The sequence below is a fragment of the Phalacrocorax aristotelis genome, chromosome 7 (assembly GCF_949628215.1).
Source record: "Phalacrocorax aristotelis chromosome 7, bGulAri2.1, whole genome shotgun sequence".
In the NCBI taxonomy this organism is placed as follows: domain Eukaryota; kingdom Metazoa; phylum Chordata; class Aves; order Suliformes; family Phalacrocoracidae; genus Phalacrocorax; species Phalacrocorax aristotelis.
Genome location: NC_134282.1, coordinates 34653631 through 34668238, shown reverse-complemented (window position 1 = coordinate 34668238; position 14608 = coordinate 34653631). Strand labels below are relative to the sequence as shown.

At 38.3% G+C, this 14608-nt stretch overlaps 1 protein-coding gene across 3 annotated transcripts in view; it reads right to left on the bottom strand.

Annotated features, from left to right (window-relative positions):
• The window catches only part of SCAPER (S-phase cyclin A associated protein in the ER), a 180075-nt gene that overhangs the window by 142182 nt on the left and 23285 nt on the right, over positions 1–14608 (bottom strand). For all 3 annotated transcript variants that reach the window (XM_075099952.1, XM_075099954.1, XM_075099953.1), the window contains exons 5-6: positions 11833–12030; positions 1476–1576 (exon numbers count right to left, since the gene is read on the bottom strand). In XM_075099952.1, the coding sequence (XP_074956053.1) occupies positions 1476–1576; positions 11833–12030 (299 nt within the window). The remainder of the gene's footprint in view (positions 1–1475; positions 1577–11832; positions 12031–14608) is intronic.

Sequence of the window (14608 nt, the reverse complement as noted above, 5' to 3'; positions counted from 1 at the left end):
TGTTTTAGTTGTTGCTAAGTAGCTCTTACACTGGTCAAGGACTTTTTCAGCTCCCCATTCTCTGCTGGGTGCACAAGAAACTGGGAGGGGACACAGCCAGGACAGCTGACCCAAACTGACCAATGGGATATTCCATACCACATGACATCAGGGTAGCAGTTTCATTACACATCTCATTGACACTGATGCCATTTTCCTTTTTATTTTTAACTTTTGCTCCTGAAGTTATTGATTACATGAAAATTACTACTAGCAATTAAAAATAGAATCAAACTTATAGAACCCAGTGCTGGTGAAGACAGATTGAGAAAAGCACTGATGTAAATAATTTTTTAACTGTGTGCTGGTTTTGGCTAGGTTAGAGTTAATTTTCCACACAGGAGCTAGTATGCAGCTGTGTTTTGGATTTGTGCTGGAAACGGTGTCCATAACAGGGATGTTTTCATTATTGCTGAGCAGGGCTTACACAGAGTCAAGGCCTTTTCCGCTTCTCACCCCACCAGCAAGCAGGGTGGGGGGCACAGAGTTGGGGATGGGGGGCACAGCTGGGACAGCTGATGCCAACTGACCAAGGGACATCCCACACCATATGACATCATGCTCAGCATATAAAATTGGGGGAAGAAGGAGGAAGGGGTATGTTTGGAGTGATGGTGTTTGTCTTCCCAAGTAACCGTTAGGTGTGATGGAGCCCTGCTTTCCTGGAGATGGCTGAGCACCTGCCTGCTGACGGGAAGTAGGAAATAAATTCTTTGTTTTGCTTTGCTTGTGTGTGCGGTTTTTCCTTTACCTATCAAACTCTCTTTATCTCAACCCACGAGTTTTTCTACTTTTACTTTTTTGATTCTCTCCCCCATCCCACTGGCAGGGAGTGAGCAAGCAACTGGGTGGTGCTTAGGTGCCAGCTGGGGTTAAGCCATGACAAACTGGTTCCAGTACTACTAGCAGGATCAACAACCTATAATCAACTAATAAAACCACTCTGTTAGGTTTGGTCTACTTTTTGTCTCTACCTAGGCAGACAAGCAATTGAACTCACTACCTAACAAAGGACAACGGAGGAACTAGAGTGTATCGCTCCTCACATACTACATGTCTCCCATCTCCTACAGGCACAAATTTTATCAGCAAAACCTTACTTCTCCTTTACCTCTCAAAGCTAAAACTTAGGCACCGAGACACAAATTTAACACTAGGCACAAATTGTAATGACGTAATCAGTTTTACCTTTCCAATACTATACTTCCAAATCTGTTACTATTTCCAGCACAGCTGTTCACTGATAACACTACCAGGAAGGATAAAATCCCCTCTCTGTCCACACCAACTCTATCCAAAAGAAAAATGTCCTTCCTGATGCCCCAGAGCAAATATTGAAATTGGTTCTATTTGCTGAATCTCTACTACAAAAATGAAGTTTATTATGAGACAGTATTTGGATGAAAATTAAAAAGCAAAATTATAAATCTCATCACCTGCTTTGAGCATCAGCTTTTTCTAGCTTCTCCTGTAGCTGTATCCAGTCAATCAATGCTTTGAAGTCCCTTACATAGTTATCAAGCATCATCAGGACTTCCTGAAAAGCAACCATTACGTCAACCTTGGTATTCAAAACAGCAATCCCCCCGCATCAATAAAGGAACTGAAAGAAAAGCAGGAAATTTACTAGTCTGTAGCTCTTTCATAAAAAAATAAACCAAGAAAAACCCTGAAAACAAAAAAGCCCAGATAGTTGAGAGTTTTACATGAACAAACATTAAAACATAAAAAGTGCACATTTTCTAATATCTCTGCAAGCACCAATGTCTAAGGACAAAATAGCAAAATTTGGCCAGAAAACAATTCCTAACATAAAAAAGTATCACTCTTTCAGGATTTTTTTGGTCAGAGTTGTTATCTTTTAAGAGATGCTGGACATACTCCATCAAATAAGCAAAACTGTCTATAAAACCGATAGACCTGTAGGAGAGTAAAAATGTCAGTATTAATCTGTTTATGAAGTAAAAATACACAAAGCTACAAGAAGGCAACTACATCAGATAGAAGGAATTCCTTCTGGAGAATCCTGGCATCCCTGCATTAGGTAAAAAAATAGTTGCTGCACCTCTGAAGTTCAGCAAAATGTATCCTATTCCTTTGGACTTTCAAATGATGTCTGCTTGTACATGTCCAGACTAACAGCAGACTTTCATTTGTCATGTGAAATTATCAGCACTATCGTACTAATAAAGCAGGTTTTAATCAAAAGAAGACTCTAATGGTGATATTTTGCAAGGCAAAAAAAGAGAAAGACCACAGTATTACACTTAGTTTATAAAATCATCATGTTTGACACAAATTACTGAGAAATAAACAAGATAAGCTGCAAGATGCAAAGTTTACATTCTCTTCTCTGATTAGCACACCTTAACAAGTGGAAAAAAAAGTCACTAATTGCACATTCCTGCCTATGAAGTAACTACTTGTCCTGTCCTTACAATTCCACTACCTAGATTATACTTCTTCACCATCACAAGCCAATTAATTTTACATAATTTTAGAAATTACTTTTGAACTATAGAGTTATCAAATAATTTATGCATTTTTATATTAATTAATCACTGAAAGCTGTAATCATGAACACATTTTATGGCTTGAGAGATTTACACATTATCATAAAACAACACAACTGGGAGGGATCTACAAAGCAACCTAGTCCATCCTGTAATTCTTGGGTAGGATTAAACATACAGTGTCAGAAACTATGTGGGTGAACTATGTGGGTGTGCTGGAGTTTTATTCAAAATATTGCAAACCTTTATTAAGTAGATAGGATCTTGTAATTTACATATCGGTCTCTAGCAAATAAAATGAACTGTTATGAAAAGACATAGAAAATTAACTTGACTTCACACTATCAGGAAGAAATTACTAGATAAAATGCCAGTGGCTGAACAGTAGGGAACCAAAAGACTTTTTTCTGATAAAATTATCCTTAACTTCCAGAAATTATGTAGCGTGTCTACTGAGTTCCAGTAACTATAGTAAGGTCAGATTACATACAGAAGCAATAAAAAACTCAAAAGTTAAATTGGGATCTTGCAGTCTTTACTCAGACAATATGGCCGTTTTATCACAGCAAAGCAGAGCAAAAGACCATATGATTGAACTCTTAGCTTTGTTCCCCAAGCGAACTACAGTTATCTATTGTCACTGGTAGAAAAAGGAGCAATTCTTTACCACACAGGAAGCTAGGAAATCACTTATATTCCACGTATAAACTCAAAAATAATTTACTGAATGTAACAAAAACCACACAGGCCATCATAGCCAACAGGCATAAGGCACCTTCTCAGTAGAGCTGATTATCACCCAGCAAAGCACATTAATGCATGCTAAAGGAGAAAGGTCAAGATCATGCCGATCAGACGTAGAAGCTTTCGTAACTACTCTTTCAAAGACAAGAAAAATTTATAGTGTAATCTATGGTGACAACATGCTGAAAATACTAAAAATACATTAATGAAGCTTCAATTCTATGAAAACTTACATCAGCTTCACATGCAGAGTTTAAAATAGAGACAGGATTTTATGGTATAAGGAAAAACACTAATGACAAAGTGTTGCTGTTTTCCAAATTCTTTACTGTGTCGAAGTTGTTCTCACTGGTATTAAGAAAAAGTTTCTGCTCAAAGGAAGTAATTACTACACAGAAATATCTTGGGAACCATTACAAATTAAAATGTATTGGTTCTTAGGTGTATAACTACAAATTTTAACAGTAAAACTTTTAACACTGAAAACAGTAAAAACACTCTACTTCAGTACAGGAAACTAATGCACGTTTTTGTAACATCACGTGCCATTCATCTTTACTTTTAATTGTCCTTTAATAGGAAAAGATGTCTAATGTATGCAGAATGCTTTTTAATCTAAAATTATACTGATGATTATTCATTTTGTTTAACACAAATGCAAGTTTGAAATTCAGCGTCTGTTTTCACATAAATATCCGTTTAACTAGTACGTATGACAGATATAGAGCATATGCCGGTTGTTATAAGGGAAAAGTCACAAAAAAGTCAAACACAAGGGAAATCAAACAGAATAGCACTGCTGATGTTAAAGTTGCTCTTTGTTTTTAAATACTCCACAAAAAAGCTAACAACAACAAAAAATCTTTCTCACAAGGCAGTTGCTTTACAGCACCAAAACAATTCGTAAGTAAAGTCTGCTACAAGAAATGAACAAGTCAAGTATTTTAGCCAGTTCTTTTTTCAGTTTCCCTAATAAAATTTCAGCTTTCTAATTCAATTCACATCCATTTACATTAGCCCATACTAAGTTGTGCTGACTGTTACTAACAATAAGAGCATAGAAAGCAAAATTTAATTCTGAATCATTTACTCTTCAAGCCTGCCACTGAGTTATTGTTCACACACACAAAAAAAGGAATCAAACTGTTATATGAGTTATATTTCTGAAGTTACTTGGCATAGGAAAAAAATACAATAAATGGCTTAACCTATTTTAAGGAATGTTTAGCTCCACATTATCAGGAATGATCAGAGCAGAACCATGCAGCTGTAACCCGAGTCATGTTTTACGAACAAGGGAATACAAACAAGACAAGCAGCTGGAGTGGCCCCATATTCACTGATGCACATCTTTTTCCCTAAAGCTATGAGGGACATTTTGTCAAGCAGGATGAAGCAGAACAAAAGTGGCTCTGAAAGCGCCGTTACAGGCATCCAGATAACTACATATAGATGTACAGCTAAAATTACCAATTAGTTTACCAATTGGCTGCAACGGATTCGATTGGTTTGTAATTAATTCTAGTTACTGGCGCATATAGCAGGACGGTTGGCGCCATCCCTTTGTCCTACTGACACACAATACTGGCGTGCAGGGCTCTGGGGCCTTGGACATCAATACAGCTCTCTAGCTCACCTACACTACTGAGTGTAGCAGATATACCCTGTGGTGCTGAAGCAGTGGAAACTTGTACCACTTGAGAAGGTGCTGACAAAAAGGAACCTTTATGGAGTAGGCATCGACTGCACTTGCGTCAAAACAATTTTAAATCCCATTATTTTTCAAGGTCATATCCATCCCATACAATTTTTAAAGAGCCAGTTCAAGCTAAATAAGAAAGCAATCCTGTTAAAAAACAACACTTAAAAGGAAAAGCCATGACATAAAACTAAAAACACTCACAGTACAGCTCCTGTTTCTCCCCTCTGTTCAAGTCTCTGATCAATAGTCCCGCATGTCAAAAAGCTCTTTTTGTGCTTTTCCTTCTTTTCTCCAGCTCTTAGCCATTACTTTGGTTTTTATATATGTATTTATCTCAAAGTTGTACTTCTAGTATCTTCAGTTGGGTGATCATATTAATTACTTTGCAATCAAGGACATCTAATACACAGAGTAGCTACATCAGAATAATCCTATATTCCTGAATCAGGACAATCTTGACTTGGGTCCTACACAGGCCTATTATAATCCTTAAAATCAGAAGTTCACTTGCTTTGGAAATCACATAACAGCTTTGAAACATTGTCTTCTCCATTTATTCCTGCATTCTCAAAGAAGGAGGAGGAAAACAGGGAAGCATGAAAGATTGTACAATTCAAAATAGTACAATGCGTGTCAGAGAAATTAACTCAGCCACCACATCGTACTTGAGCTTATTTTCAAGGCTAGAAATGTGTGTTTTATTTTACAAACTATGCATACTTTATATTGTTTCATTATCTATACCAAATATTTTGGATTATGTATTTACCAAACTAAACTCAATTTTCTTGTACTGGAGTACATTTTTAGCAGGCAACCTAAGTTCCTTCTGTAAATTTATGTTTTTAAGATTGACCAGTTGTTTCAGTAATTGGACACAAAAATTGCTTCAAAAAATTTGTTGTAGCCTTTTTTGTACAGCTGAATTACAAACACTTAAAGCCAGCTCTGGGGTTAGGTTAAACAAAGATGATTGCCAAAGCGGTTCTCACAACTTTGGGAGAGGATGAAAGGAAGCAGCTCTTCTGGCCAAAGGACTCTCATTATACCAACTTCAGTACATGGCAGATAATAGTAAAAAGAAAAGACTCGAAAACAGATGCAGAGAAGAGAAAAACAGAATAATTTTCCAGTAACTAAAGCTCTCCGAATTGGTGTGCCTTTTTAAATGCTCTCACACTACCCTTGCAGAATCCACTAAGGAGCAGACTCTAGGGAGTAGAGCTCTCTAGAGCTGGAACCAGGTGTTTTTTGTATTTGTAAAATAGAAAAGTATGGGGCTCATATCAAAACTTATCCTCCAAATAGCGTAAAAAGGACAGAGCTAAATTGGTCTTTATCAGTGAAAATAGGATTGAGATCCCATTTGGAACAACTTGACCATTACACTGAATTATTGCAGATTTCACTGGAGTTAGGAAAATCTTGTTTTTTCTACCTTCAGCTCCAATATATTTAGAAACAGTTTTATTTTCTTGGCTGTCTTAAAAGCCAGTAATAATCAGCCTGGATGACCATGGATCTCAGTCTGCATGCATAGATTGAAATCATTAGAATTAGCATACCCAGAACCAAAACCAGCCTTCACAAGGCCTTCCCAGCAACAGACCCTAATGAAATAAGTTCCTCTCCCCTCTAGGAGATCTTCAATCAGCTCTAACTCTCTCACAGATATCACCCTGATTGGAAGGCCTCAATTAAAGTTTTTTTCTACTGGTTCTTTCACATAACAACATCATGTAACATGGCAAGTCTTTTAAGGGAAAGGCTTTACCCACCTCTTTAGAGTATCTTGTGTTGCCTATGAGAATCAGAACAGCAGCACTTCATTGCTAAATTTTCCATTTTATAAGAGGGAGTAAGAATCTCAAGCAGAATGAAACTGTTTTCACTGAACTACGATCAAGGCAGACTGATTTAAGAATGTACCTGTAAGCATTAGAAAGGAGAGAAACTACCCTTGCCAAAATCTTACAGAAATATACCAATAGATAATATTAGGTGGAAAGACAGAAGTTTGTACAAGCATTAAGTAATGCTAAACAGCAACTTAAGAATGTAGAACTAAATTTTTACGTAATAAAATCCAGCTGTTTTTAAAGGAAAAAAAACAACTGAAGCCATTAATTTTTCTGAAGAGGACAAAACCCCAATGATTAAATGTAAAGTAGTTTAAGATTCTTGTAGACTTACTGTATCCTTAGAAGCTGGATCCAGTTGCTCAAACTCTATCAGTAATTTTTATATAAGCACGTGTTTTGTTTTGCCTTTTTTATATAATATGCGTGTGTGTGTGTGTGTGTATATATATATATAAAACACAGTTGCTGAGATACCTGAAGACCATAGAGGAATAGCAGCAGAAGATGCGTTTCTCTGTTACATTAATGAAAATTTGATTGTCCAAAATTGACTACAGAATCTACTTTCCTCCACCCACAAATAATTTTGTGCTCAATTCCTTTTAGCATACAGGAAAAGATTAAAAGGCATTACTAATTCTTTTCTGCCTAAGTTTGTCACCCAAATCTAGAAAATACTAGGTAGTAAAACATTTATAAAACCATTAGATACAGAGAATATACAATCTGCATTTTGAAATGTTGAAGGTTATAGCCAAATCTATTAGAATATATCTAACCTCTACCTACAACTACTGCGGAAACTGATTTATGCACAGTAAGATGATGCTTAAAAGTGAGAACCTTTATTTTAGAAATAATTCAGCCATATTCATTATATCCTTATGTAGGAAGCAGCAAAACCATATCTATATACTTGATTTGAGAGTTCTCAATTCCAAATCAATAGTAAACTACCAACTTCAGCAGTGCCCAAAGCTGAGAGAAAATATACACAACCACTGATCCTCTTACACGCATTTCCACTGTTTGTATCCTTACCACAAGCCTTCCGTCTGCAGTTTCAACCACAACCAGCCACTAGAGCCCTTTCCAATTTGGGAGCATCAAACATTATCTTCAGTGACAACGTGATCAATAAAACTATATCAACTTTTGAGACTACAAGACAGCAAAAGGTACAAAATAAAAAATAAACACTTTCATACCAGGTTAATCTGTTTTAAATGCCAGAAGTTGGCACATTTCATTTTTACATGGGTCTTCTTTTAAAACAATCTTTATACAACTAAAATGTTTAAATAGAACAGTGCATGCCCATTTGACCAAACATAAGTTTGAGGAGATGTCACTTAAAAAGTTGACATTAAGGAAGTTTTTGATAACATGTACTTATCTTAATAAAAATGAAACCCCACTAAAAATAAGAAGGTTAACAGTGTAACCTTTTTGGTTCCTTATTTAATATTGTTGCTCACATATGTCTAGTAGTAACAATAAAAGCGGTACTTTATGAAAAGAGCTACCAAGATATTCTGTCAAATGAGTTTGGAAAGTAAACAGAAAAATGTGGCAATATGAAATTCTCATTTACCAAAATCATCCCAATTCTTCAGGTATGGCAGAAATACATTAATTCATTTTCAACTGAGCTGGTGTGTCTGTTGGTATCCCTTGTAACATTTTAACCATTAGAAACTTTTCTATATAGTACTAAAAGTTTACAAAAAACAGCACAAAAATTAAGCTAATTCATTCTCATTTTTAGAATGAGCTTTAGTAAAAGTTTATTATAAATGGAATTTTAATCTTAAAATTAAAATATCCAGAAGACCAGTACTGCCACACATGAAAATGAAAAAGGCATAAGAATTAGCTGAACAACTCCTGCTCAAAGAAAAAAAAACCCAAAACAACCAACAAAACAAAACACCCCACAACAAACCATGAAGTAAAAAATGCCTATGTGGTTCTGCAAACTGTGGATATAGTGGAGCCTATTTTCCCATGATCTCCTTACTGGTTTCTCTGGTGCCAGAAATGACATAATGACATGCACTTCAATTAACTAAAAAAAAAAAAAGCCTAAAAAAACCCCAACAAAACAAAAGCACAACCACGCACACAATCCCTCTTCTCTTAGGTGGTGCATTTATCTTCTCTTGTTCCCTCTCAGAATTCCCTGGTGTCCAATAAAGACCGAGTGGCAGCTTTTTCTGCAATGTGAACTTTAACAGGATGTCTTCTTCCAAGCTAGTCACCTACTATCATGAAATCTATAATGACTAAATTAATGTTAATTGGTCTTCTTGTATTAGAAGTTATGGCGGGGATGACAGAAAATCATGGATATACAAGGACAGACAAGACACATAGTATAACTGCATTATACCTGGCCTCTTAAGTCCAAAAGTCTAAGAAAAGGATTATACGCACTATAGATGTTATTTTCCTGCCAATGAAGCTTAACATATTTTGTCATGCCACATCTGCATTATAGGTATCCTATTGATGACAGCAGAATTAGGGAGATACCTCTTAGCCCACACAGAATTCATATATGCCTGACATTAAGCCCCTAGTCACATAAGCCTCATTTGGAGACATATCACTTTGCATCCTCCCAATCCTGCACATTCAAGTGGTTGGAGCCATCCCTGGAATAACATGCAGAACCTTGCTACAGCCATCTTTCCTGGAACAGTGGACACCCAAGCTGACACAAAACGGAGAACAGAGATTCTGTTCACTGCTTTAACATTTTCAAGTAGCAAGAAAAGGCACAACCAGAGATCTTGCAAGATCTGACCAGCACGATCAGAACAGTCAATACAAAGTATGAAACTTGGTGCTTGGGAGCACCACAATAGCAACGTCTATAGGACTATCAAGCCAAGGCAATAAAACAGGTAAGTGTTGGATAAGCAAATGATGATCATTTACCTGAACTGAGGCAGTCTGCAATGAGACAAATTGTAATGATGAAACTGAAAACTGAGTTAGGTTATTTTTAAGGCAGGACATAGGACTTCTACTAAGCTATACGAAACAATGTCACATGAGTGCTTTTCAAATACCGTTTACCAGCTGAACTCTGAGTCTAGATCATTATTTCAATTTATGAACTCCTAAAAGGTTGAGTTACTACAGTACACACTTTCTATATATTCCATAATATGAAAGCTGCGCTTAGACAAGATATTTCAGCTGATGGAGGCCAGCAAGCACTAGCTTTTCAGGATCAGATGTGAGGAAGAGTCACGGTTTCCACAAGTTGTTAGTTATTACTAATATACCACCCAAAATTAAAACCTACCTCCACGCTACTGATAAGTTTGACGACTCCCTAGTTGAAGCTTATGAACGTAGTACCAAAAATGCTGTATGACTATTAAGAGTTAGGTAAAGCACTTAGTTCAACAAACAGCAGTTAAGATATTCTACTGTAAGTGATTAGCTAGAACACATTGACAGCTTCACCTCTGGTAGAAACTGGACTGTGTCTGTCAACAATAATGACCCCAAAATAATGACAATCAACAGAATTTATAAAAGTGAAACCTTATTAGTAAAAATAATTTGCAAGACTCAACAGTTCTATACTTCACAGCTTAATTAACAGAAACTTTAGTAATTTATCAGAAGAGTAATCATCATTTAATGGTAACCTTTAAAGAAAATCTCACAAAAGAAAGGCAATAGTGCAAACATATTCCAGCTACTCAGGTAAGGCACTTTTTTGTGCTGAGAAAAAAAGATCTTTTAAAAGGTAAATGCAACATGAACATTACATAAGTTTTACAACACATGACATTGAACTCCCTTGTTTACTCACTTTTGGTTTTTCCCAACCCTGTTTTGCAAACAAGTAATCTGAAACACACAGACACATACATCATTGTCAAGCCTCTACTAAAATGAAGACATGAAGACTTTTCACTTTGGTTATGTAGAACAGATCAAGTAGCATGATTAAAATGCTGAATGATATCTAACCCCAAAAATGTGATAATGATACAAATACACTTCAGTTCTTTCAGTCACAAAAGTTTAAAACAGTAATCTAATTAGAATGCAAGGCTGGCTGATTTTCTTAAACCAAAAAATTCTCCAGGGAGGTTTCCTGAGCAGGAGGACAGTTCAGTAACAAAATGTTAAATTGTGTATAACCAACCAGTGAGTTAGCAGCCTCTAGCTACTGTTCAGTTTCCAAACCTGCTTTCAATGAAATGTATTTGTGTGCTAATCTCAAAGTCAATTTGCCCGTGGCTGATTACAGCAGAGAACTAGATGCATATGATAAGAAAAAAGTATACTTAAATTGATGTAAATAATTTTTTTACAGTGATTACATAATCGTTTCCAGAATGTGTTGAGTTTTCAGCAATGTTTAATATGAAAACAGAAGCAGTGACTTTAACATTTCTTTTATAATGTATTCTTCTGGCTTCTCTTAATGTTTGCGATAAATTCCATTTTAAACAACGAGTAATTTTTATTGAATAACAATTGTCTTTCTACATATCTATGAGAAAATTATAAAAAGTAAAACAGATGCACAAGCTATTACAAACACAGGTTATTCGGAATTAGGAAGCGCGCCTTACAGTGGCATCCCAACCAGACATTGTTTATGCTTGCCCACCAATCACTTTCTTAACACCACAAAGAGAATTAAGAGTGATAACTATTACTGCAAAAAGGGAGCAATGTATAATTAAGCCACTTAACAGGAAGCAAACAAATGTGAAAAAGGCTGAATCGCAACAGTGCCACCTACAGTAACGAACGTTACAGGAAAAAAATCTGAATAAGTATGCCATCAGTTTTCCTATTTACAAGCCTTCACTACATACAGATCAAAAAGTAACATGTTTCTGAAGCCCTAATTTGTCATTTGGCTTTTTTGTAAAGTATAAAAAAACATGCTAAGAGCCATGTAACAACGGGCAAAAAACAGCTGAAGACTTACCTTGCATTCTACTACACTCTGATCTGATTCACAGGTAACGTAGATTTCATCAACTGCCCGTCTGAGATTGTCAAAAAGAAATGCCCAGTATCGAGCTCGCAGATCAACTTTTCGAGGCTGTCTTGTTTTTGTTGGGCTTTTGTCAAAGTTTTTATCTCCAGCTGCTGCTGATGTTAACTTACAGTCTATGGTAGTACTCTGAAAAAACAAGATACAATGGAAAAGGAAAACAAACTGAAGTACAGTAAGGGGTTGGGCTTCTATGCAACATACATTTTTTTTCAACATATTCAAACATTTGTAAACAAAAAATTTTTCACTGAGGAAAACTACACCACTCCACTGGAGTTTTTTAAAGAACAAGCTTTCTCATCTTAAATATATGTAGCAGCTATGCAGAACTAGATTCTGCTTCTTTGACATTTATAACGCAACATTGACACTGCACGACAGTACAAGGTATTCTGTCCCCTCACACATCCAAAATTTAAATTTTCTAATTACATATCCTCTAATAGTTATTCTGTGTGCTGGTTTTGGCTGAGAAGGGGTTAATTCCCCTCACCGTGGTGGGGGTGTGCTACCGTTCCAGCTTCCTGCGCTCTGCCGCCTCAGCAGGAGGCTGGGAGGGGCGGGGCCACGGCCAGGACAGCTGACCCCCACTGGCCAATGGCATGTTCATTCCATACCATGTGACACCATGACCAGTATATTAAGGGGGGGCAGTTGCATCTCGGGGAGGGGCGGTGTTGGGTGGTGAGTGGCTGTGTTGTGTGTGGTTTGTTTCGGTGGTTCGTTCCCCTCCCCCCGCCCCCGGGTTTCGTGCCTCTCGTTGTTCTCCTTTCCATTGCATTTTTGTTGTTGTTTCTTTTAATTTTAATTATTAAACTATTCTTATCCCAACCCATGAGTGTTACCCTTCTGATTCTCTCCCCCATCTACCGGTAGGGGAGTGAGCGAGCGACTGTGTGGGGCTGAGCTGCCGGCTAAACTATGACAGCCTTTTTGGCGCCCAACGTGGGGCTCAAGGGTTGGAGATAATAACAGCTGCTGGTCGCAGCACCACGTTGCCCTTTTTGCAGTTGGTGTTAATGATTGGTGTTGGTTTGTTTAGTCTGCTGTGTTCTGCTGTGATTAGTAATGTTTTGCCTACGAGACCTGTTATGCAAACACTGGTTTTCAGCTTTATCTGGTATTTGAGGTTTTTGCTGAAACCATTACTGTACTTTGGCTACCACCTTGTTGAGGCGATTAGCAATTATACCTCCTCCTCGGAGAGATCTAATATGGAGGAAATACAGAATGGTATCTCTGCAACTTTGTTCTATGATGTCTCCGCCTCTGTTACAACAACCTTTTTGTGTCTTGAACATCCTTGGGTGGTTAAGGTGCCCTTATTGTTAGTTTTTGGGCATGTTGTTTTGGTTCTGACTAAGCAACTTAAGAATATCACCCAGAAATCTGCCCCAAGGCTTGACAGACTGGCAGGGCGTGTGGGATAGCATGGGCAAATACCTAGGGCAGGGGGCACCCCCAGTGTTTTGGAGTTTCACCCTGAACAAGTGCAGAATCCTGAAAAACTAGCAGAAGATTTGGAGAAAATATGCTGTTATGCTGGGAACTCCAGAGAGACACAGGTAACTGCAATGTGCTGGGGCCTGGCCCATGCGTACCGAGCCCTGCTCAGCAGTACTCAGTGCTCCCAAGGGGAAGAGAACGTCTCCGGATTGAAAGGCAAAGTGACAGGCACTGCGGCCACTCAAACCCCCACGACAAGTACTGGAGCTGGCTCAGAGAATCAACCCGTGCCAGTATCAGTCACCCTCATGCACAAGACGAAATATTGGAAGCGGACGTCAACTTGTTTAGAACGGGATGATGAAAAAGCAGGGCCGTCACGGGGACAGGAGGAAGAAGTCATAAATGAAATAGAGGCCACCCGATCCCTGTCCTTGAGCGAGTTGCGAGATATGCGAAAAGATTTCAGCCATCGTTCAGGGGAGCACATTGTCACCTGGCTGCTCTGATGCTGGGATAATGGGGCCAGTAGCCTGGAATTAGAGGGAAAAGAAGCCAAACAACTGGGATCCCTTTCTGGGGAAGGGGGCATTGACAAAGCAATTGGAAAAAAGAACACAAGCCCTCAGCCTCTGGAGGCGACTCCTGTCCGGAGTGAAGGCAAGCTATCCCTTTAAAGAAGATGTTACATATCACCCAGGAAAATGGACAACCATGGAGAAAGGCATCCAGTATCTGAGGGAATTAGCTGTGCTTGAGGTGATTTATGGTGACCTGGACGATCAACGGTCATCCAAAGATCCAGATGAAGCTGAGTACACATGACCCATGTAGCGGAAGTTTGTACAGAGCACGCCATGTTCACATGCAAACTCATTGGCAGTGATGTCCTGGAAAGGGGACGAGACACCAACAGTGGCGGAGGTGATTGATAGACTCTGGGATTACGAAACAAATATCTCTTCCTGTCTAGTCTCTGCTGTGGAGAAACTATCCCGAGAGGTCCAGCAACTCAAAGATATGTCCTGCTCCCCACCTCTACAGAGTAGTGTCTCAGCTGTTAGGAATAAGTGTCCTTTGGCTCAAAGGAGAGGATACACACCACGGGCCACCCTATGGTTCTACCTGGGTGACCACGGAGAGGACATGAGGAGGTGGGATGGCAAGCCTGCCTCAACCCTAGAGGCACGAGTACGCGAACTTGCAAGGAAGAACGATCACTCAGGGAGGCTCTTCCAGGAAAGCTGCTGCTCCAATT